The 23,598-nt window shown below is 43.6% G+C and overlaps 1 protein-coding gene across 2 annotated transcripts in view; it reads right to left on the reverse strand.

Annotated features, from left to right (window-relative positions):
- Nucleotides 1-505: 505 nt before the first annotated feature.
- Nucleotides 506-23,598, reverse strand: part of SIDT1 (SID1 transmembrane family member 1) — an 87,752-nt gene continuing 64,659 nt past the window's right edge. For both annotated transcript variants that reach the window (XM_059063868.2, XM_067034622.1), the window contains 12 exons: nucleotides 23,378-23,451; nucleotides 22,273-22,396; nucleotides 21,948-22,065; nucleotides 19,509-19,645; nucleotides 18,761-18,872; nucleotides 15,864-15,878; nucleotides 14,822-14,898; nucleotides 11,907-11,953; nucleotides 7,168-7,273; nucleotides 6,974-7,084; nucleotides 5,857-5,970; nucleotides 506-2,269 (listed from right to left, as the gene is read on the reverse strand). In XM_059063868.2, the coding sequence (XP_058919851.1) occupies nucleotides 2,207-2,269; nucleotides 5,857-5,970; nucleotides 6,974-7,084; nucleotides 7,168-7,273; nucleotides 11,907-11,953; nucleotides 14,822-14,898; nucleotides 15,864-15,878; nucleotides 18,761-18,872; nucleotides 19,509-19,645; nucleotides 21,948-22,065; nucleotides 22,273-22,396; nucleotides 23,378-23,451 (1,098 nt within the window). In that variant the 3' untranslated portion in view covers nucleotides 506-2,206. The remainder of the gene's footprint in view (nucleotides 2,270-5,856; nucleotides 5,971-6,973; nucleotides 7,085-7,167; nucleotides 7,274-11,906; nucleotides 11,954-14,821; nucleotides 14,899-15,863; nucleotides 15,879-18,760; nucleotides 18,873-19,508; nucleotides 19,646-21,947; nucleotides 22,066-22,272; nucleotides 22,397-23,377; nucleotides 23,452-23,598) is intronic.

A 23,598-nucleotide genomic window follows, 5' to 3' on the forward strand; every position in this document is an offset into this window, starting at 1 on the left:
CCTGTGCTACATGTGGATGAGGGACCACTGTGAGTAACTGTGGCTGCCCCCTCCACCCCGAGTTCCTATCAACCCTGCAGACGCCGCTGAACGACTTTCCTCTGGCCTCCAACCATGTACAAATCAGCACTATAGAAAAAGCAACAGGTACGTTTAGAATTGATATTTATAAGAGCAGGCTTGGTCTGGGTTTTTAGTCCTGCTGCAGAGAACAAAACTGACCACAACGTGTGTGTTTGTAGCACAGACAGACTTTGTCAGAAAACGGTCAAGAATACAGCAGCACAATCCATCCATGTCTATGGGGCCCCTTCCCCATTTCCATGGACATATTTCCCAGACAAGCTACCGAACAGGTAATGTGTCCTACAGTTTATTCACTTCAGGCCACAGGGCTGCTTGAACAGACTTCGTCGTTTGCATTCTGCACCACCCCACACCCCCGCTTTTTTTTGGATTTGAAAACTTTTAGTGCATTAAAAATAAAAGAATTAGGTCAAATCAGTCAAGTTAAACAGGTTCGAAATTTATTTTAAATGTTAGATTGATACAACCATTTAATAGGTGGCCTTCATATGGCCTATGGAAGCCAACAATTTTTAAGGAATAAAGAATAACAGAAGACCAATTATGAATTTGGGGGCATTTTAGAAAAAAAATCATAATGTTTCATTGAAAGCATCTTTGTGTTCTTAAAATCAGGGAAAGTTTGCCATTCAAACTTCCAAAATGTGTTTTTGAACATTATTTTAGAGAAAGAATTATATATATATATTTTAAAAAGAATGAAGGATCCTTGTAATGAAGGATCAAGAAAGCAGAGGTGAGAAGGTGACTTCAATTTCACAGGCAAATATACCTGTATATGCACATTTGCATGTAGATTTTCTGATGACGTCATATCGCAGGTAATACAGGAGTTTGGTCAAAATGGGACTTCCTGGGGGCAGAGCTGCTGGACAGTGAGAGAGTGAAATGGGACACTGAGCATTTCAACACCATCCTGGGGAGTGAATGTGAATCACGTGTGTCAGAGAGACACCGCCCCTGCCCCCAAACCAGCTGAGCTCTTTGCAACTGGAGAGGAGGAGTGAGATGCGTTCACCCTGAGAGTGGCCTCCAGAGAAACTCAGGAGAAAGTCTAGAGGCCCTGATCTGCATAAAGTAGCAGAGGAGGGGCTTGGCCGGTTGTACAGGAGCCCGAGAGCAGTGCCTCTGCTTAGAACACACTTATTTCTTCCCCAAGGGTGATGCAGGCACAGAATGGAGCTATTTGACTTGGAGGCCTAATTGCCTTTGCTGAATCTGCTCCAGGAGCCCAAGTCCCTAACGTGAGGCCTGGGTGCTTGATGCTGATGTCACCAGTCTCCTAGTGCTGTTGGTCATTCCTGCTCCTCTGCTGCTGGAAGAGTTTTCCCATTTCCCCTTCCACCTTGGAGCTGGTCTGTGGAGAAGAGGCCTTCCCAAGAAGGTAGAGCCTGAGTCAGTGGGTCAACACACAGTGGTGAGATGAAGACACCAAAGAACAGGGAAGCACCCACATCTTGGTCTCAGGGACAGTTACTTGCCAGGAGTGGGTGACATAGCCTGATGTAGAGTCCTCCTAATGCGGTCAGGAACTTGGGGGAAGCGTACAGCGTTCCTTTGGTGGAGGTGACAAGCTGGTGCTACAAAACATCTATTCCAGTTGGGTAGGGCCTTGGGCCACCCCTCTACTAGACTCCAAGGAATCACATCATTCCAGGACTTCGGAGAAGTGGGCTGTTTTTTTGGGATGTCTAGAGCAGCAGATGTTACAGAGGTGCATAGGGGGCAACCCTGGAGTTTCTGGGCAGGGAGGCAGCTGGAGGGTGGAGAGCAGCATGGTCCCCACCATGGCTGGCGAATCTCAGGTGAGGGTGGGAGTGGTCCCAAGGTCAACTTCGATGCAGCTTCTGTCAGAGTAGTGACAGAAGGGGATGGTGGGTGTTTTTCGATTCTGAAGGGCTTGACTCTGTCCACAGTTGCTGCCTCCTTTCTGCTTCCCTTCTTGCAGGTTTGGGTCCCCCTGTAGCTCCTCTCCTCCCTGCGGGAATGTGTACAGAGCCAACCCAACAGAGGGTGAGTGGAGCATTTGGCCGTGGTTACTTTGCTGCCGTCCCTGTATTTTTCATGAAACCGCACCAAGATTGGTTGCTCCCCTCTCCCCGCTCTCCATGCTGGAGCCTTAAAAGACAGGGATCTGGTCTCTCCGAACCACATCCAGGTCATCATCCAGGGTTAACAAAACCTGAAATGAGAGAGGTAGAGAAGTGAGAGGAACCCACAGTTGCCATAAGTCCCTATTTTCTCTCAAAGACTCACAAGTGCCCTTACTTGTTTTCATGTCTTCTGCAGCTTTCTGCAACGCCGTGCTCTTAACAGGCATTTGTCATAATTACATAGTTCATTTATTAATTCAAATATTTATCAAGGGTCTATTAAGTGCTATTCCAGGTGCTAGAGATGTGGCTTAGAACAAAAGAGACAAAAATCCCTACCCTGGTGGGGCTTACATTTGAGAGAGGGCTTCAGACATGAAGCAAATGCATGAGCAAAGTCTAGTATGTTAGCTAGTAATAAGTACTAAGGATAATAATTAAACTGTGGTGGGAATATAGGAAGTATGGGATGGGGCGAGGTAAAAAAAAATTCTTTTGGTTAAAATTTTATTTTTCTAAATTTTGTATTTTTATTTTATATTGGAGTATAGTTGATTAACAATGTTGTGTTAGTTTCAGGTATACAGCAAAGTGATTCAGTTGTATATGTATAAAATTTTGTTTTTCATTGGGTGGCCAGGGATATCATTACCACTTAGGAGGGAACATTTGGGTTGGGACCTAAACAGAATGAAATCTTGTTGCATAGAATATTGCCATATAAGAATTGTACCCTAATCCTCCATTTTTAGTTCCCTCTACCATCACTCTCTCTACATGGAACCCTTAGCTCCACTTTTATTGTCTCTGCCTCTCTAGAGAAGGTGACTATCAAAGATAAAAGCCTTCAGGAATGATGTTTATACAGACTGGTTAAACTTCCCAAACTGGCCACGAGGGGGTAGCCCTGCTCCACTCTTGAGGTTACATGGACAAGACTAAAGTAAGTGGGCAGCGTGAAACCAGGAGACCTAATATTGGGCTGGCCAAAAGGTTCGTTCAGCTTTTTCCGTAAGATGGCTCTAGTAGCACTTAGTTGTCTTTAACTTCATTTGAAACAATTTTGTTAGATTGTGTGCGACAGCTGTCATATCAGCATGCATTTAAAAAAAAGACCTATCAAAATTGGTGAATTTTTGTGTAGCCATTTTAATATTGAAGATGGAAGAAAAAAAAGCAACATTTTCGGCATATTATGCTTTATTATTTCAAGAAAAGTAAAAACAACTGAAACGCAAAAAAAAAAATTTGTGCAGTGTATGGAGAAGGTACTGTGACTGATCGAACATGTCAAAAGTGGTTTGTGGGGCTTCCCTGGTGGCGCAGTGGTTGAGAGTCTGCCTGCCGATGCAGGGGACACAGGTTCGTGCCCTGGTCCGGGAGGATCGCACATGCCGCGGAGCGGCTGGACCCGTGAGCCATGGCCGCTGAGCCTGCGCGTCCGGAGCCTGTGCTCCGCAACGGGAGAGGCCACAACAGTGAGAGCCCCGCGTACCACAAAAAAAAAAAAAAAAAAAAAAAAAAAAAAAAAAAAAAAAAGTGGTTTGTGAAGTTTTGTGCTGGAGATTTCTCGCTGGACGATGCTCCATAGTCGAGTAGACCAATTGAAGTTGATAGCGATCAAATCGAGACATTAATTGAGAACAATCAACGTTATACCACACGGGAGATAGCCGACATACTCAAAATATCTTAGTCAAGTGTTGAAAATCATTTGCACCAGCTTGGTTATGTGAATCACTTTGATGTTTGGGTTTTACATTAAGTTAAGTGAAAAAAACCTTGACTGTATTTCCGCCTGTGATTCTCTACTTAAACGTAATGAAAACGTTCTGTTTTGGGGCTTCCCTGGTGGTGCAGTGGTTAAGAATCTGCCTGCTAATTCAGGTGACATGGGTTCGATCCCTGGACTGGGAAGATCCCACATGCTGCAGAGCAACTAAGACCATGTGCCACAACTACTGAGCCTGCATGCCACAACTACTGGAGCCCGTGCTCTGCAACAAGAGAAGCCACTGCATTGAGAAGCCCATGCACTGCAACAGAGAGTAGCCCCCCACTCGCTGCAACTAGAGAAAGCCCGTGCACAGCAACGAAGACGCAACACTGCCAAAAATAAAAACAAACATAAAAAGTTCCGTTTTTAAAACAAATTGTGACAGGCAACGAAAAGTTGATACTATACAATAAAGTGGAATGGAAGAGACCATGGGGCAAACGAAATGAACCACCACCGACCAAACCAAAGGTCGGTCTTCATCCAAAGAAGGTGATGCTGTGTATATGGTGGGATTGGAAGGGAGTCCTCTATTATGAGCTCCTTCCAGAAAACCAAGCGATTAATTCCAACAAGTTTTGCTCCCAATCAGACCAACTGAAAACAGCACTTGACGAAAAGCATCCAGAATTAGTCAACAAAAAACGCATAATCTTCCATCAGGATAACGCAAGACCGCATGTTTCTTTGATGACCAGGCAAAAACTGTTACAGCTTGGCTGGGAAGTTCTGATTCATCAGCGTATTCACCAGACATTATTGCACCTTTGGATTTCCGTTTATTTTGGTCTTTACAAAATTCTCTTAATGGAAAAAAATTCAATTCCCTTGAAGACTCTAAAAGGCACCTGGAACAGTTCTTCGCTCAAAAAGATACAAAGTTTTGGGAAGATGGAATTATGAAGTTGCCTGAAAATTGGCAGAAGGTAGTGGAACAAAAGGGTGAATACATTGTTCAATAAAGTTCTTGGTGAAAATGAAAAATGTCCTTTATTTTTACTTAAAAACTGAAGGCACTTTTTGGCCAACCCAATGTTATTTGTTAAATGACCTTGTGTACAGGCACCATGGGCTTTTATTTTGGAAGAGTCAAAATTAAGATGGAAGTAGGCTGGGAGTTCTCATCCTGGGTTGTTATAATATGCATGGCTTCTGGAAAGGTGTTTGGGCAAAAAATGGAGAGACTACAGGAGAGATTTGAAAGAGACTGGTTAGAAGGCAGAAAGAGGCCTGGCTGCTATCCTGAGCCACTCCAAGAACTTGTGAAATGTTTGTAAGACATGCAGTGAGACTGGAAGAGGGGAGGAATGTGAGTATAACACAAGAAGGAATAACCTAGTGTGGCTGAGACTGTAGTCAATGCCAAAAGTGGTTCCCGGGGGATTTGAGCATGTGAGTTCTAATCAACAATTCAGTCCAAACATTGCACAACTGAAGGAAAATTATTTTATCACTCTGTGTCTTAAATTATTGAAGAGTAAAAGGAGAATGAAAATAAAGATCTAACTGGAGGATACAGTGTAAAGAAAGAAATGATATTCTGTACATTGAATTATAATGAAGACTTGGAAAGGGAAATTAAAAATACAGAAGGGGATGTAAGAAAGAGAGGAAGAGAAAAAAAGGGGTACAGGATGTAAAGCGAGAAGAAATGAAAATTTTTTTTTTTTTTTTTTTTTTTTTGCGGTACTTGGGCCTCTCACTGTTGTGGCCTCTCCCGTTGCAGAGCACAGGCTCTGGATGTGCAGGCTCAGCGGCCATGGCTCACGGGCCCAGCCGCTCCGCGGCATGTGGGATCCTCCCGGACGGGGCACGAACCCGTGTCCCCTGCATCTGCAGGCGGACTCTCAACCACTGCACCACCAGGGAAGCCCATGAAAAAAGTTTTTATAAACTCACCAAGAATGAGAAAAACAGGGCAGTAGCAGAGAGGAAGTGCCAGATGTCATGGTCATCAAAGAAATCCAGCAGGATACACTCTCGATTCTTCTCTCGGGATTCAGCTGGCGTTCCCTGGAAGAAGGTGAGGCAGGATGTAGTTGGGGGCATTCTCACAGTTCAACTCCTTAGAGGGCTGAGTATCCAGAAACCTAAAAAGTCAGTACTAGATGCCTGGGTCAAAAAGTTAGCTTCCAAGAAAACATATGTCCACACAAAAACTTGACCAGTTGTTCACAGCAGCAGCATTCATAAAAGCCAAGAAGTGGAAACAACTCAAATGTCCATAGACTGATGAACGGATAGATAAAATGAGGTATATCCATACGATGGAATATTCAGCAATAAAAACATGAAGTACTGATAACATCTACACATAGGTTGACCTAGGAACCATTATGAAGAGAAGCCAGACTCAAAGACCACATATTATGCGATTCTATTTATATGAAATGTCCAGAATAGGTAGATCTGTAGAGACAAAAGATAAGAGTAGTGGTTGCCTAAGGCTAAGGGGTTAGGGAGAAATGGTGATTGACTGCTAACGGATGCAGATTTTTTCCCCCGGGGTGGTAAAAATGTTCTAAAGTTGCCTGTGGTGATTATGGTGATGGAGAGCTAAGACTTCTTCCCTGTTCTGTGCCTGAGATACATCACCAGTTTCCTAGGCCTCAGCTTTCCTATCTGTGAAATGGATTTATAAACACCTGCACCTGTGTATTTGTTTATGGATGATGACTATGATAAGGTGGAGAAGATACACTAAGCAAGGTTTCTGTACATATTAAACATCCACTGGGAACAGGATCATAATCATAATATGACATAATAAAGATCACGTTTGCAGTGTCGGTAGAGCTTCGATTTTAAGAGGTGCCACCCTGAAAATGATTGACATGCCATTTATTGAGCAGTCATGTGTGGATATTTAAAACCATCCTCTTTAGAGAAAGCATTCATGTTAGAGAACATAAAAAAAAATAAACAGCAACAAGCACATGAAGAGAGGGAGGTAGGAAGGTCAGAAAGGCAAGATGGAGAGAGAATGTCATCCTGGAAAAGAAAACTGGCCTATTACCTCCCAGCTGCTGAGATTCTGGAAGAAGAAATACAGGGCGGCGGCCCACACCACAGCGGTGGCGATGATGCAGAAGAGCGGGATCAGGAGGATCTTCTCGGAGCTGCGAAGCTGTGGGTGAGAAGCGATGCTGCCAAGCTGCACGCGTCACCCGAGGAGACCCCGCAGTGCCCGGCTCCCAGCGCCACTCTTACCTTCATGATGATGTAAAAGGCCAGGTAGAGCAGCAGGTTACAGATGAAGATGCCCAGCATGTAGGAGGCAAAGTCCCTGGGTCGATAGATCAGTCCAAAGAGGGCACTGAGCACACAGAGGAATTATTTTGTAGCTATGAAGGTGGATTTGTAACATTATTGGCTTTTTCACTCCCACACCCCCATTTCTGGTGGGAGGGGAATTTAAAAATGTTGAACATATTATAAGTAACTTTCAATTCATTACATCTTCTTCAGAACATTCATTTTTAATGATTGTAAGGTTCCTATCAGTGGATGCACCATAAGCAATCATCCTATCTCTCTATTTGAAATGAAGAGTTTTCTCTTTGTCCTTCAGTTGTTCACTGTTATTAAAAACTGCAACAATAAATACCTTCAGACATATTGTGCTTTTTTTCTTTTTGCATTTAAGATGATTAGAATAGATTACTAGACATAGAATTATCTCAATACTTGGCTTGACACACATTACCAAATTTTTGCTAGCCATCTAAATTAATACTGAAGTTTATTTTGGTTGCAGTTTGGCCTTAATTTTGCTCCAAATTTCTATTCTCTTCTAACAAAAGTCTTTAGTATATAGCCCTTTCTTATCTCCTGTTTTTTTTTTTTTTTTTTTTTTTTTTGCGGTATGCGGGCCTCTCACTGTTGTGGCCTCTCCCGTTGCGGAGCACAGGCTCTGGACGCGCAGGCTCAGCGGCCATGGCTCATGGGCCCAGCCGCTCCGCGGATGTGGGATCTTCACGGACCAGGGCACGAACCCGTGTCCCCTGCATCAGCAGGCGGACACAACCACTGCGCCACCAGGGAAGCCCTTATCTCCTGGTTTTGAAAGCTTGTTTTTAATACAGACACACCATACACATGTATATATAGTTGGATTTCTGGCCTCTTCATCCTGATTCACTAATTTATAATTTCTAGTTTTGGAGCAGTGGCTCATCATGTTATTGTTGTTTTATAATATGTTAGATTATCTAACAAAGGTTAGGCTAGCTTGCACTATCCAATGTGGTAACCACATGTGGCTATTTTAATAAAAATTAATAAAAATTAAATAAAATTGAAAATTCATTTCCTCAGTCACCACATTTCAAGTGCTCAATAACTACAAGTGGCTAATAAACACATCATTCTAGAAAGTTCTATTGAATAATGCTGGGCTGTCACTATACACCTCTGCCCCTCCTTTCTCCAGTTAACCTTTTGCAGAGACCTTTGACAATTTTGTCTAACTAGGTAAATAATTTCAGGATAAAATCCTACTAACTTCATTCCATTTCTAATTCTAAATTTACACATTAACTTGAGAATTGATATCTTTACAACAGTTAATCTTCTCACCCAGGGCATGCCATCTTTCTTCATTTAGCTAAGTTTTCCTCTATGTCTCCTAATAAGGTAATTAAATTTTCTGCAGAAAGATTCCACACATCTCTCAAAGTTTATTCCTAAGTATTTCAAGTGGAAAGCTGTTATTAATGGACTGTTTTTGTTCATTTTTAAAAAATTTATTTTTTTATTGAAGTGTAGTTGATTTACAATGTTATGTTAATTTCTGCTCTACAGCAAAGTGACTCAGTTATACACATATATACATGCTTTTTAATATTCTTGTCCATTATGATTTGTCCCAGGTTATTGAATATAGTTCCCTGTGCTATACAGTAAGACCTTGTTGTTTATCCATTCTATATGTAATAGTTTGCATCTACTAACCCCAAACTCCCAGTCCATCCCTCCCCCGCCCCCCTACACTTGGCAACCACAAGTCAGTTCTCTATGTCTGTGAATCTGTTTCTGTTTCGTGAATAGGTCCATTTGTGCCATTTTTTTTTTTTTTTTTTTTTTTTTTTTGCGGTACGCGGGCCTCTCACTGCTGTGGCCTCTCCCGTTGCGGAGCACAGGCTCCGGACGCGCAGGCTCAGCAGCAGTGGCTCACGGGCCCAGCTGCTCCGCGGCATGTGAGATCTTCCCGGACCGGGGCACGAACCCGTGTCCTCTGCATCGGCAGGCGGACTCTCAACCACTGTGCCACCAGGGAAGCCCTGTGCCATATTTTAGATACCACATGTAAGTGCTATCATATGATATTTGTCTTCCTCTTTTTGACTTACTTAGTATGATAATCTCTAGTTGTATCCATATTGCTGCAATGGCATTATTTCATTTTTTATGGCTGAGTAGTATTCCATTGTATATATGTACCACATCTTTATTCATTCATCTGTCAATAAACATTTAGATTGTTTCCATGTCTTGGCTATTGTGAGTAGTGCTTCTATGAACATAGGGGTACATGTATCTTTTTGAATTATAGTTTTCTCTGGATATATGCCCAGGAGTGGGATTGCTGGATCATATGGTAATTCTATTTTTAGTTTTCTGAGGAACCTCCATACTGTTTTCCATAGTGGCTGCACCAACTTACATTCCCACCAACAGTGTAGGAGGGTTCACTTTTCTCCACACCCTCTCTAGCATTAGTTATTTGTAGACTTTTAAATTATGGTCATTCTGACCATTGTGAGGTAGTTTTGATTTGCATTTCTCTAATAATTAGTGATGCTGAGCACCTTTTCATGTGCCTATTGGCCATCAGTATGTCTTCTTTGGAGAAAAGTCTATTTAGGTCTTCTGCCCATTTTTTGATTGGGTTGTCTTTTTGTTGTTGAGTTGTATGAGCTGTTTATATACTTTGGAAATTAAGCCCTTTTGGGTCACATTGTTTGCAAGTATTTTCTCCCATTGCATAGGTTATCTTTCTGTTTATGGTTTCCTTTCCTTTTTCCTGTGCAAAAGCTTGTAAGTTTGATTAGGTCCCATTTGTTTATTTTTGTTTTTATTTCTATTGCCTTGGGAGACTGACCTAAGAAACTTCGGTATGATTTATATCAGAGAATGTTTTGCCTATAATCTTTTCTAGGAGTTTTATGGTGTCATATCTTATGTTTAAGTCTTTAAGCCATTTTGAGTTTATGTTTGTGTATGGTGTGAGGGTGTGTTCTAACTTCATTGATTTACATGTGGCTGTCCAGCTTTCCCAACACCACTTACCGAAGAGACTGTCTTTTTCCCATTGTATATTTTTGCCTCCTTTGTCAAAGATTGATTGACTGTAGGTGTGTGGGTTTATTTCTGGGCTCTCTATTCTGTTCCATTGATTCATATGTCTGTTTTTGTGCCAGTACTCCACTGTTTTGATTACTGTAACTTTGTAGTATTATCTGAAGTCTGGGAGTGTTATGCCTCCTGCTTTGTTCTTTTTCCTCAGGATTGCTTTGTCAGTTCTGAGATTTTATGGTTCCATATGAATTTTAGGATTATTTGTTCTAGTTCTGTGAAAAATGTCATGGGTAATTTGATAGGGATCACATTAAATCTGTAGATTGCTTTCGGTAGTATGGCCATTTTAACAACATTAATTTTTCCAATCCAAGAGCATGGGATATCTTTCCATTGATTGTTAAGTCTGATTGCAGACTTGGGTTTGATTTTAGTTCTACTAGAGGCAGGGACAAGCTAGGTGATTCTGACCCTGTAGACACTATCATCAGCTGTTCAGTATTGTATCTCCTATCAGCACCCTCCATCCTGTCTTACAGAGTCACCAGGACTGTGGGGTCTTCCCTAAAAGTGTGGCCGAGAGAGCATCACAGGTGACCATGGCCAAGAATCACCCATCCTGATGTGTCCCCTGAGTAAAGGACTGTCCTTCACAGGTATGGACCTTCCCCAAGGTAAACCCTGGGGCAACAATATTGTGGGAAGTTTCTTCCAGAAGCATGTAGCCCCGAAATAAGATTCAAATTCTCATGACTTGATTCTGGCTTTCCCTGATGGTGTGCTTCTTTCTTCGTATCTGGTATCTTAAAGGGAGGAGAAGTAGGGAGTCACCTTTCTATCAAAGGTCAGTGACCCAGAGGAGCACATCAGCTAAGAACTACTAATAAAAGCAGCTAAACATACTTATTTTTTGAGGGATCAATAAAATATCTCACTCATTCACATTTTTAAGTTAAGAATAAGTTGCAAAAAATAGAAACATAAAATACAGCTAGCATAAATGTACTTCTGTTGCACTGTTCTACTTTGAGGTCATTTGAGGAAAGAAGGCCAAGGTGATAATGAGGGAAAAGAAAAGGAAGAAAAGTGATATAGGCAGAGTAGGTTGAGACCTGGAGGGAAAGAAAGAAATGAGAAAGATACACACACATACACACACACACACACACACACACACACACACACACACACACACACACACACACACACACACCGCTAGTAAGAAAGAGAAATGCCTACTGGGTAGCCTTTATGGAAAGTTCTAAAAAGAGTTTAAAACTGTTGCATTTTTGCAGCTGCTGGCATAATTAATCTCTTTATATATATGTGTGTATATGCATATATATCCAATCTAATTTATCCACCTAGATATAGCAAATTTGATGTTTGTCTTGTTGAACAAATGAGCTCAAGGCATCAGTGTGCTGAACTCATTGCTTTAAGGGAGGCAACTATTGGTACACAAGAGCTTCCTAGTGCATTCTTTGCAGGACGAAAGATAGTTTTCTTTCAAGTCACTAGAACAAGCACAGTCCTATGCTCTCCTTAATTTAAGACTTCTTTATAAAAATGACAGCCAAGGAAAGCTAAACCACAGTGTTACAGAGAAATTAATAAAGAGAAAAACGTGTTTTCCTAAGACTACTTACAAGGACCAGTTAACCAGATTCCCCACGATGAGCAATACCATTCTGTCCTGGAAAGGAGGAAAGAAAACATCAAATGAGGGGCTGCACATACTGCCTTTTTTTTTTTTTTTTTTTTTGTGGTACACGGGCGTCTCACTGTTGTGGCCTCTCCTTTTGCGGAGCACAGGCTCCGGACGCGCAGGCTCAGCGGCCATGGCTCACGGGCCCAGCCGCTCCGCGGCATGTGGGAACTTCCCGGACTGGGGCACGAACCCGTGTTCCCTGCATTGGCAAGCGGATTCTCAACCACTGTGCCACCAGGGAAGCCCCATACTGATTTTTAAAAAAACTTACCATAGGGGAAGCTTAAATTATGGGAAAACAATTGCCTTGGTGAAAACAATTTTTCTATAGTTTTAAGAGAGCTGTGCCTACGACTGGAAAGTCCTCTATGAGGACTAAATGGCAAAGCCTTTGACTGCAAACAGACGTGACCTCATCCCTGTAAAAGAAAGCCTGGTGAATAAAGCAGAAGTCTTGCTGTTTTCCCCCCAGTTTTTAAAGGAGCTGGGCACCTGGGCCCACCTCTTGGTGGGAAAGCTGGTGGTATGTGCTGATTATTCAGTAGTTAAAAGAATTCTGCCACCAGTGTTCTGTAACCAAGGACTCTTTCCCTGGGTTTTGTTAACTCGTGGGCCCTAAGGCAGCTCTTGGGATGAACCTGGAATTAGTTTCATTACTCTGGCTCCAAGGAGGTCCTACAGCTCCCAGGCTCCTGGTTTCTAAACACATGGCCTTAAGATTAAAGTTATTGGTAGGGGAGAAAATAGATAGGTAAGGTCCATCTCAAAGGACAATTACTCCAATAGAGATTTATTCATAATCCATTCCTGCTCCTTTGACTACTACTTACAACCGTTAGGTGCTATCTAATTATACTTTAATTTGCATGGCCACTCATCTATTTGAAAGTAGTGAGTCTCTTTGTGGGTGATCCATTATATTTGAAGGAAATATCTTCCTTTTAAAAAAACTAATTCATCTACTAGAAAGGCCAAAATCCAAAACACTAACAACACCAGTTGCTCGTGAGGATGTGGAACTCTTATTCATGGCTGGTGGGAACGCAGAATGGTCCAACCATTTTGGAAGACAGTTTGGCAGTTTCCTAGAAAACTAAACATACTTTTACCGTATGATCCAGCGGTTGTGCTCCTTGGTATTTACCCAAAGGAGCTGAAAACGTGCCTATACAAAAACCTGCCCACAAAATTTTATAGCAGCTTTATTCATAAATGCCAAAACTTGGAAGCAACCAAGATGTCCTTCAACAGGTAAATGGATAAATAAACTGTAGCACATCCAGACAGTGGAATATTAGGACTAAAAAGAAATGAGCTAGCAAGCCATGAAAAGACATGGAGGAAACATAAGTGCATATTATTTCAGCCAATCTGAAAAGGCCGCATACTATATTATTCCAACAATATGACGTTCTGGAAAAGGTAAGACTAAGGAGACACTAAAAAAGATCAGTGGCTGCCAGGGGTTGGGGAGGAGGGGCAGGTGGAAAGAATAGGTGGAGCACAGAGGATTTTTAGGGCAGGAAAATTACTCTACCTTCTTTGATACTATAATGATGAATACATGTCATCACAAACTCGTCAAGAAAACCATAGAATGTACAACACCAGGAGTGAATTGTAATGTAAAGTATAGACTTTGAGTGATTATGATGTGTTAACATAGGTTCACTGACTAACAAATGCACCTCTCTGGTGAGGGTGTTGATATGGGGAAGCTGTGTCTGTGTGGAGGAGGGGCAAATGGGAAATCTCTGTATTTTCTTCTCAATTTTTCGGTGAACCTGAAAAAACTAAAAACTCTTAAAATGCTCTAAAAATAGTCTGTTAAAAAAAAAAAAGACAGCCTGCATCAAATAATGTAAAAAAACCCCAGAAACACTAATCTCCCCTTACAGTTGGCAGCTGAGGCATTCTTATCTCTCCTAATACTCACAGGTCCTAATGGGCTTTTAAGTTTTCCCCTGAGTAAAACCCTCCAGCTTCAGTTCCCTCAATTTTTAGTGCCTATAGCTTCTGCCCAAGCTCTACCGGGCTAAAACATTCCCAGGTTCCTTCATGTAAAAACCCTTCTGATTATAAAACTATCAGCAGGAATTTAGTGAATGCCTGTGTGCCAGGCCCAAATGGCATCACTAGTTCTGATCACAGCACGGGGTAAAGGTTGGGGCAGTGGCTCAGAAGAGGTATGTAGCCTTCCCAAGGTCACTGGCCAGCAAGCTGAGGCAGCTGGGAGCAGGGCTGATCCCAGCTTAGTATAGAAATGTGTAATATATTGAAAACCATATGGTAGAATTTTTAAAAGTGTATTTCCGCCATCAAGCAATAACTACAATTTTGAAAAAGCATTCGTGCTCATTGTAAAAGTCAAACAATGTATAAAAAGCAAACAAATGTATAATGTGGAAAGTTCCTAATGAAAGTGGAGTGATCATATGTCCCTAGTTTGCTTGGGACAGTCCATGTGTCATTATTAATAGTGCCCTGTCTTCATTTTCACAAGTGAAATAATCATACCTCTTTGGATGATTATTTATAGGGACACCCTATCTTGATTCTCCCTCCTCCAGCAATTATCACTTTAATAGTTTCGTGTGTGTGTATATGCATACATACGTTCTTTATATACTAGCAATTTTTCATGTACAAAAAAGGAACCATCCCAGCGTGTCTTTTAATAGTGCGAAGGGGAAACAAGATGCCTCTTCCCTCACTAACTGGACTTCAGCCACGCTAGGCCATCTGGCCCTCTTGGTTTGGGGAGCCTTGTGTGACTACCCCGAGCGTGCCCCTCCTGCTGCTATCCTCCTGTTGTCTGGGAGAAGGCCAAGGCACACAGGAACACACACGTACCATATAGAGAGGCCGGCTGCACTGCTGGATGCAGTCCGTGTAGAACACCATAGCGGCCCGTCGGAAAATTCCCAAATCTGCTGATGACACAATCACATGGTGAGAAGGCTTGGTCAGAGATAATCCAAAACACTCCCCTTTGGCCCAAGCTTTTGCGGCCAGGATGATGTCGTCGTCACCTCATAAAAGCCATGCTTTGTACCTCATAGGTCAGCAATAAATGTTTGCTTTAAAAAACGCCACCCACAGCTGCCTGGGCTTTCCTGGCAGGTGTGCTGTGTTCATGCAGCATCCCGCAGAAAGGCAGGCAAGACGGACACAAGGAACAAGCACTCGCAAACCGTTTGGGGGGCTGGGGCCAACCCTCCTATGGTCTCCTTCAGCTAAGTTTCCCTCTGTTGATAGTTTACTCTAGTGGTGTTTTCTTTACAGCAGAGATGTATGGGGACACTCAAAAGTCACCTTAAAACATCTGCTCTCTCTAGACCATAGGAAATCTTAGCTTGGAAAAATTCGAATCTGTGTTTCTCAGTGTGGTTATAAGTCAGTAAGAATTGAACCAGGGCACAGTGGAATCTGCTAAGTGTGTTCAGAAAGCCTGTACATATGATGATTGTTATACAATCAGGGTCAGGGCCCCAGGTGGGGCTGTCATTCTGTGAGCCATCCACACATAGCTGTCACGGGCAAGGCTGGGGTCTCCCCGAAGTGAGCATTTCAGTAAGGGTGGACCCCAGCTCTGCTATGCTGCTGCTCCTGTTCACGGCTAGCCCTGGGGTCAATTTAAGCAGCGTTCACTAGACTAGATGCACTGGGGTGGTGGGGGTGTGGGCGTGTCCATGCACTATAGCCCAGAAGAGGCGCATCGCGGGCTGGGTTGGGGTGCATCCCTGCCTCTGAGCCTCTCCCCCAACCCCCTGCCCACCAAATCCTGCCCAATCTGGAAGAAGTGTTCAGAAAGCAGAGTTGGCAGGTCAGCCAGGCAGGTCGCTTTGTTAAGAAAACAATGTCGAAAACCCTGGGGAGGGTGGCTGAACGTTACCTGTGTCAGACACATCTGAATCAGCGGGAAGCAGAGAATTGAGGAGAGGAAAAAAAGATTTGTAAGAAGGTAGCCAAACAGGTAAACTACTGGTCATTTTATTTTTCTCTCGAAACAGACGACTTTTAATTTTGTTTACTGATTACAAAAGTAACGTTTTCTCGTAAAGAACACAGACTCCCTTTGCCTGTCTCAAACGCTCAGAAGCTCACTGTTCTTCAAAGTGTCGATCAGACCTCCGTCTCTCCCTGTGTGCTGTGCGCACCACTTGCGACTTATAATCCATCCTCTGCCTGTGGTCCTTTGCGGGAAACAAGAGGCACGATGGTGATCTGGGCAAGTAGCTCTGCAGTTTTCTGTCCTGCTTTTGATAATGCTCTGACTCACTGCTACTGCCTTTCCTTGTGTCCACATTTATTTTCCTGTGTGGCCTGAGGGCCCCAGAGAAAGGAGTCTGTGATTTGAGAACGCAAAGGCAGCTTATGGAACGGGCAGAGAGGTTGGTGTTGCCTGAGCCACTGTCCACGAACCCGACTTCCTGCCTTTGGACTAAATGTAGATGCAGTTGTCACGGTGTTTTCCTTTTGACTTTGGTAAAGCCGTAACCACTTGGGGGAGACTCCCTAGGTACAGAAATTTTAAATATTGGGTTAAGTTGTGTGAAGGTTATCTTCCCTTTGCCCCTCCAGACTCACCTGCCGTGTCTCTCTGTCCTCACCACGCCCCGGGGAGGCTGACTGTAGGGACCACTCAGTGGGTTCCCTCACTCCCCTTGCGTCTGGACAACGAGAAACGCCAGCAGGAGACCGGAGGGACAGAGGAAGGAGAGTGAGCCCTGAGTACTCTCTGCCTGGTGTCCTCCCTGTGAGGTTGCCTGTCTATTATCCAAAGGTCACTGCTCCATGCTCATCGAGGAAGGTGACTTCCTCTCCATGATGCCCTCCGTCCACGTTTTGGTAACCACTTCCTCTATGCCCTTTTGAGCTTGTGGGTAGTAAAAGCTTCTCTGCTACTAACCCCAGGTTACTGTGCTACCCCTTTCATTCTTCCCTACCCCACCCCTGTCCTATGAAGAGTCCCTCTGTGAATAAATCTTTTGTCTTTTTATGTGATAGCTTTTGCCTGTTGGGACCCTGACAAACTAGTATCTGGTTATAATAGACTACCTTAAATTTCTCCTTTTTTAAAAAGGTAAATTAATTCAGTATTGCAAAGTTGCATGGGGCAACTTTGGTGGTATAAACGTATTGAAAGCTCCTCTATGTATTAATGGTCACTACCATTACATATATCTGTATTCAAGTTTATTTTTCCAACTTGCAAAACCCAGAGAAACAGTGCCTAACTTATTTTCCTTTTGAGAGTTCAGTTCCTATGACTTCATTCACCTTTGAGTGTGGAGGATGGAGCGTGAACAGAGTGCTGTACCAGATGTTCTACCCAACCAGCTATTGATGCCTCCACAGGGGGAGGCGGAGGTATACTGGCTATGTGAACACCACGAGTTAATCTACTGACCATGCCAAAAGGAAAAACTAAACTGCCAAAATGAGAGATTGTTTTATTTGGTCTTCTAGGCTTAAAGCCACTTGGTTATGTAGAACCGCTCTTAGATCTGGGCAACAGGGGTGCCATATTTTAAAGGCCCTCATTCCCCAATGAGTGAGGAGTCTGCAGAGCAAGGGGACTGCTGCTTCTAGGCCACATTCTGAATTCCTGGACCCAAGAATTCCCTGTCCTGATGGCCTTGAGCCCACTCTCGGAGCCTGCATAGGTCCTTTCCCTGGTTTGTCTTCCTCAGGGCAGATGGCACCACTAGAGTATGCACTTCTAGGGGCAAGGAATGACCAATTAGATGTTAGACACGGGTGTCCATATGCATACCTGTGAGACCCCTGAAGATGCAGGACAGAGCCAGAGGTGAGAAGAAAAGAGGGGCAGGGGCTGGGGACCAGCTCTCCTGTACAGCTATGTTCTGGAGTACTCTTCCATGCACCTGAGAATTTTAAGTTTGAACTTGTACCTTGTAGGTTGTAATGAAGGTGTATTTATCAGATTGTTGGTCTTCCTTCTTTCTTCCTTCCTTTCTTCCACATATGTAATACTTTTTTAGTCTGCTTTATAACTTAAACATTTTTATACATATGATAAGTGGGTTTTTATTTACAGTCTTGCCTTGGGCTCTGCAAATATTAGGGAAGGGCCTAGTTTGTATATATATTGGTTTTTCTTGAAATATACAAATGAATCTGTGAGCCTGACTTCCCGGACTTTAAAATGATGGGTGAAATTTAGTTGCTCTAAAATGACTTGCACCTGCTCAAATGTATTCTGACTGACCAAGAGCAGATCAGAAGCTGATTTCCACAGAACACTTGGCGATCTAATGTGATACGTTCATGCCGTCAGAGGGCATTCGGCAGGTGTCCTGCCTCTAAGATTGGCAAGTTGGCTTCCCAGACTTCCAGCCCCAGAATTTGAAAATAATATAGAATTTATTCTTGTTAACCATTTAGGATGGTTAGAGAAATGCTCCTTTTAAGTGCTATGAACTGAAAAACATTCTTCTCGGTGGAACTAGCGGTGTGATGATCATATTGTTCTACAAACGCACTTTCAAAGTTTGGCGAATTGTAAAGCTTTTGGGACTTGGAGTTGGAAGGACGCCTCAGCTCTGAGCTAGCTTAGTGTCTCAGTTGAAAACAGAACTAGTGATAGTAGATTGTGGCTATCTTATACAGGAGAGAAAGCTCTTGGAGAGAATATATGCTATCAAACACAGAATTCAGAGCAAGCGTTCACAGTGACAAGTAACACTTCCATTTAGGATAGGCAAGACAATTCTTTCTCAGGGTGAGTTAATCAGCATGTTTAGTATAGAGTAACAGGTGACTCACCTATCTTGAAACGACCCATGTAGTAGATCTGGGTGCTGAGGGCCAGAGAAGCCAGAATATGGATTGCAGAGAAGATGACCCAAAACAACCACAGGTCATTTTTCCCAAACACCTAGGAGTAAAGATGGAAGTTACCTTCATCTGGGTTTGTCTGTTTTTTTTTTTCCCATAGAACTCACTAAAATTGTTTCATCTCTCGTGTATGCATAAGGTGTCAAAAACCTAGCTGTGTGTGAATTTTGGGTTTTCCCCCTTCTCTGATCTCACAGGGATCTTACTGCACCCAGGGCAGGAAAAAGAATGGCTACCTGGCCAAATGAAAAAGAAAGAAATGGAAAAGGGAAGCAATGGGTGAGGCAGCTGAACAGCAGGTGAAGAGACAGTAGGTCTAAAGCTGGGAGCTAAAGCTCTTCAAATAACAGAAGACGACTGACACATGTGCACGCACATTTAGAAAGCGGTTTTTGTCCTTTCAAGTCAGTCTCTCTCCCATCAGCCTGTACATCTCTATTCCAGTCTCACCCGACTCAGGTCCCAGCTTTGTATTAACACTGTCCAGGGGCAGTGTTCCAGGGGCCTGTTACATTATTAAAAATTCTAGCTCAGTAACTAAAATGCTATGAACGGACCAATGATGAGAGTGTGTCATGAGCCAAGGATTATGATTAATTAAACCTGTTCACCTGAGGTCCAAAAAACTAAATACAAAGCCTCCCAAGAGGGCTGCCAGCTGTGGGGAGGGACGCACCACTCCAAGGACGGTGAGCGTGATGACCAGGGCGAAGGAGATGTAAGCAGCGTAGGCACTGGCGTTGATGTCTGGGTGGCGGGTCTGATAGAGCTTCAGCATGCAGAGGCCGGCGATTATGTACATGAAGGAGGTGTCTGAGGAGAAGCCGAGACAGTCGAGATCGAGTAGGTGGCAGACAGACCTCTCTTCAGCCTCAGAGAACCCCTCCCTTCAGGCCTTGGAGTATTTGCTGACCTCAGACCGCGTGGTGACCTCCAACACGCCAGCCTCTCCAGGCACATTCTAGGTAAACCCTATACACTCCACCTCTCACCCCCCTCCAGGGGGGGGGGGCGTTCCTAGCTCACAGAAGAAAAGTATCAGATGATATGATGAATAATTGCCTATCCCCATTCTCAGGGCTATGTGTGTATAAATGCTCCTGTCCAACAACAACAAAAGAATCCCTAATGGGAACAGGGCAGTATGACAATAAAGAGAATCCTACGTGGGTGCAGGAGGTCCTTCTCAGCATACCGAAACATAACCACATTGCTTACTGCTCATATACAAGGCTTTCTAACCTAGGGATGGAAGACAGTTAGCTGCATGGGGGTTAAGGAAATGCAAATTAAAACAGCAATGCAATGTCCCGTGTTACTGAAAAATGTGGCAAAAGTGTACATGTCTAATAATAACACTTGTTAGTGATGATATGGGGGAAGTGGAAACTCTCACTCAGCTAGTGGGAGTGGGAATTAATATTCTGGGGAGAAAGTTGGCTGTTTTTGGTAAAAATGGAAGATGCATCAACCAGGACCAGGTGACCCCAAAATTCTACTTCTAGGTATTCCAGGGAACCTCTCTCACAAGTGCACAAAGAGGCATAGATGAGGCTAGTCATTGTAGCACTGTCTGTACTAGCAGAATATTGGCAACCTCTAAGTGTTCAATAGAGGAATGGATAAATGTGGTATATTTTTATTACAGAATGACAATCTTTAAAAATGAATGAACTGGATATCCTTGATTTAATACCAATAAATCTTGAAAACATATTGTTGAATGAAAAAAGAAGGATGCCAAACAAAGTGTGATAAATTAATATTAATTTGTTACAAATGAAGAAAAACTATAAAAACAAACTGGAAGGTTAAATATAAAATTAATCACAGTTGTTGCTTCTAAGGAAGGGGAGAGTTGATAAGTTTAGAAAACGGTTCAAAATGGGACCTCAACTTTACACAATGTTTTATTTCTTAAAGTAGATTTAAGGCACATATTTTAAAGTGTTGGCATTTGTTCCTTCTGAGTGGTGAATGATATTGTTCTCTATAGATTTCCTCTATTTAAAATGTCTTCTAATTTGAAAAAATTAAAACGTGATGGAGAATTTCTGTGGGGTTCTGAGTTAACAGCCAGAGGCTAGAGCACAAACACAAAATAACTGTTTTTAAAAACCTAATCCTCGAGTGTGGAGGACATTGTTAATTGCCTTCTTCCAGCATCAGCTATTCCCTTTCTCCATCCTAACAGCTTCTCGATACCAACCCAGATATCTCAGCCCCATTTTCTATTCGGAAACGCACACCCTCCCAGACCACTTGCTTTAGGAAAGCTAACCGCACCCCTGGTTCCAGGGAAGGGTCTCATTGGTCTAAAGGTAACCTCACTCCTTTGTCACCGTGACTGGTGTAGCAATGCTGGCCCGAGCTAACCCTCACACAGAGAAAGATTCTGGAGTAAGCTCAGGGCTGTGTAAGCTGTTGAGGCGTGAGGGGCTGTTATCTGGGGAGTCTGGGGAAAAGAAGTTTCCTGCTCTCTAACGAAGGCTCCTGGAAACCAGCTCGCTGCTTTCTCTAGACATCATGGTGTGGAGACAGGAAGCCAAGACCTGCTGTAGCTATTTCTGCCACCATGAGGGAAGGCAGCCTGAGGAGACCACCAGTGTGTAGGCTGGGTGCAATTAAGGGAATCAGAGAAGCGGAGCCAGAGCCATCAGACAAACTACCCACGAGGCCATTCCACCTCTGTACGTTCGGCTGGTGCGCTGATGAGTGTACTTATTATTTAATCCAATCGAATTGGGTTTTTGATTACTTTCAACCCAAAGCAGGCAAACTGCTAAATTAAGCCAAGCTACACTGAGGGAGATTTCTAGATGTCTCTTGGTGGCTTCTACCTGACCTGCTGCCTGACACTTAGCCCATCGCCCACCTGCAGATCTAGCCATGAGATCAGTACCCAGTGTTCACTCTTTTGTAGTCTGTAAAAGGTGGTCAGAGAGAAAACAACGGTACAATGTGGGGAAACCATGCCCTGTGGTGAGGTGCCCTCAGATCACTTCACGTAAAATGTCATTTAATTCTTGCAAGTACGACCTTGGCATTTCTGAGAGGGTCCCAGGATAAGACTCCTATAACTCAAATCTGTGTAGCTGATGTAAATTCTAATTACCGAATTGGAAGTTGGAGTAATTAGGGCAGACATGGTAACAAGCACTGAGCACCCCTTCCGTCATCAGTGCGATGCCCATAGCATAGAAGAGACCGAAGTGTTTGGGAATCCCATACTCCTGAAAAAGCAGAAAGCTTGGTCAGTGGAAAGATACTCCTTAGTGACTCAGCCACAGAACCGGGACACCCATGCTCTGGCCTCGTGTGGTCCATTACACATAATCCATCGTCACACCGTCTAGCCCGATGTCCCTCCTCTTTGCAGATCCCGTTTGGAACCATAACCCTTCCTAGCTCTCACCTCTCTCGTCCCACCCTCTCCTCACCATAGCAAAGATGTCCTTGGCTTCCAGGGCTCTTCGATGGAGAATGTCCCGGCGCAAGACTATCAGCAGAAAGAGGCAGCCCAGGAGCATGTGGCCTAGGTTACTGAGAATGTTGTTGAAGGCACTAAGGGGATGACAGAGAGACCATGAGAGAGTCAAGGTATCAAAGAGCTTTAGAGACTGAATGAAGGCATGGATGAGCGAGTGAAATCAGCATTCAGTGTTTTCCACTGCTAACCTTTCCATGAGATTTCGGGACCGAGATCATCAGAAAGCATCTTTAACCTAACGCCACATTAAGACGCTTAGCCTGTGATAATGTGTCTGTTTCCCCTCAGGGATGCCTGCTTAGCTTCCCTAACACCCACTCAATCCTCCCTTGTGCTGATGGCACTGGCGGGGAATGAATCCTAGGAAAGAGAGTCGCTCCACAGATGGGCAGTTGGGCCAAGTGTTTCAGCTACACTGTGAGAGTGAATTCACATAGGTGGATGGACCCGCGTTATGTGTCCATACTCAGCTCTGTAACCATGAATTTCAGGATAAGTGTCAACTGGTCACAGCCAGCAGATTTATTTAAGGAAACTGAGACTAGTTCAGTTCTGGGTCAAGAAGCCAGGCTTGCAACTCCCAGGCAAATGCTCTCTCCACTTTGCCGTGTTCTGGAGGCTGGAGCATGGCCTTGGAGGCAGCAGGCCCCGGTGTGAGTCTCAACGTCACTAACAGCTGAGGGACCTTCCACAAGTCCTTACCTTTCTAGCTAAGCCTTAACATCTTCATCTAAAAACGGGGGTAATAATAATCCTATCTATCTCATGAGGTTGTTTAACGGATTGAATGTACTAGTAGCTCAGGCCCAGGGATGAGGGTCATCACAGCTAGGGACCTGGTATTTTCAAACACATCTCTGCCTTCTCTTCAGGACTGTTTCCTGAGGCCCCCATATAGGAATGGAAGAGGCATACCTGATCTCAACTTCTTGATTTCATTCCTCTTTACCCTTGATTGGGGTAGTTTTCCACAATCGTTTCTAGTATTTTTAAAAACTGAGATCGCCACATTACACAGAAAGGCATCTCTCATTGCCTCAGAGGACTGGGCTTACCTCAGGACACCCCAGGGGTGAGCACAGAGGAAGTTGTAGTAGCAGATGTCCTGGTTACCAGTGACATTGACTATCTGTAAAACCAAGAGTGAGAAGAGGAGATGTTGTTTTCCTCCACCCCCTGAGCCTGAAATCACAAAAAGTGGACAGTGCTCACAGCGATCAACTGTCAGTGATTCACAGTGTAACCAGCGCTCCTTCTCAGCAGGGGATGGGTCATT

This window comes from Kogia breviceps, chromosome 5 (assembly GCF_026419965.1).
Source record: "Kogia breviceps isolate mKogBre1 chromosome 5, mKogBre1 haplotype 1, whole genome shotgun sequence".
NCBI classification, from domain to species: Eukaryota; Metazoa; Chordata; class Mammalia; order Artiodactyla; family Physeteridae; genus Kogia; species Kogia breviceps.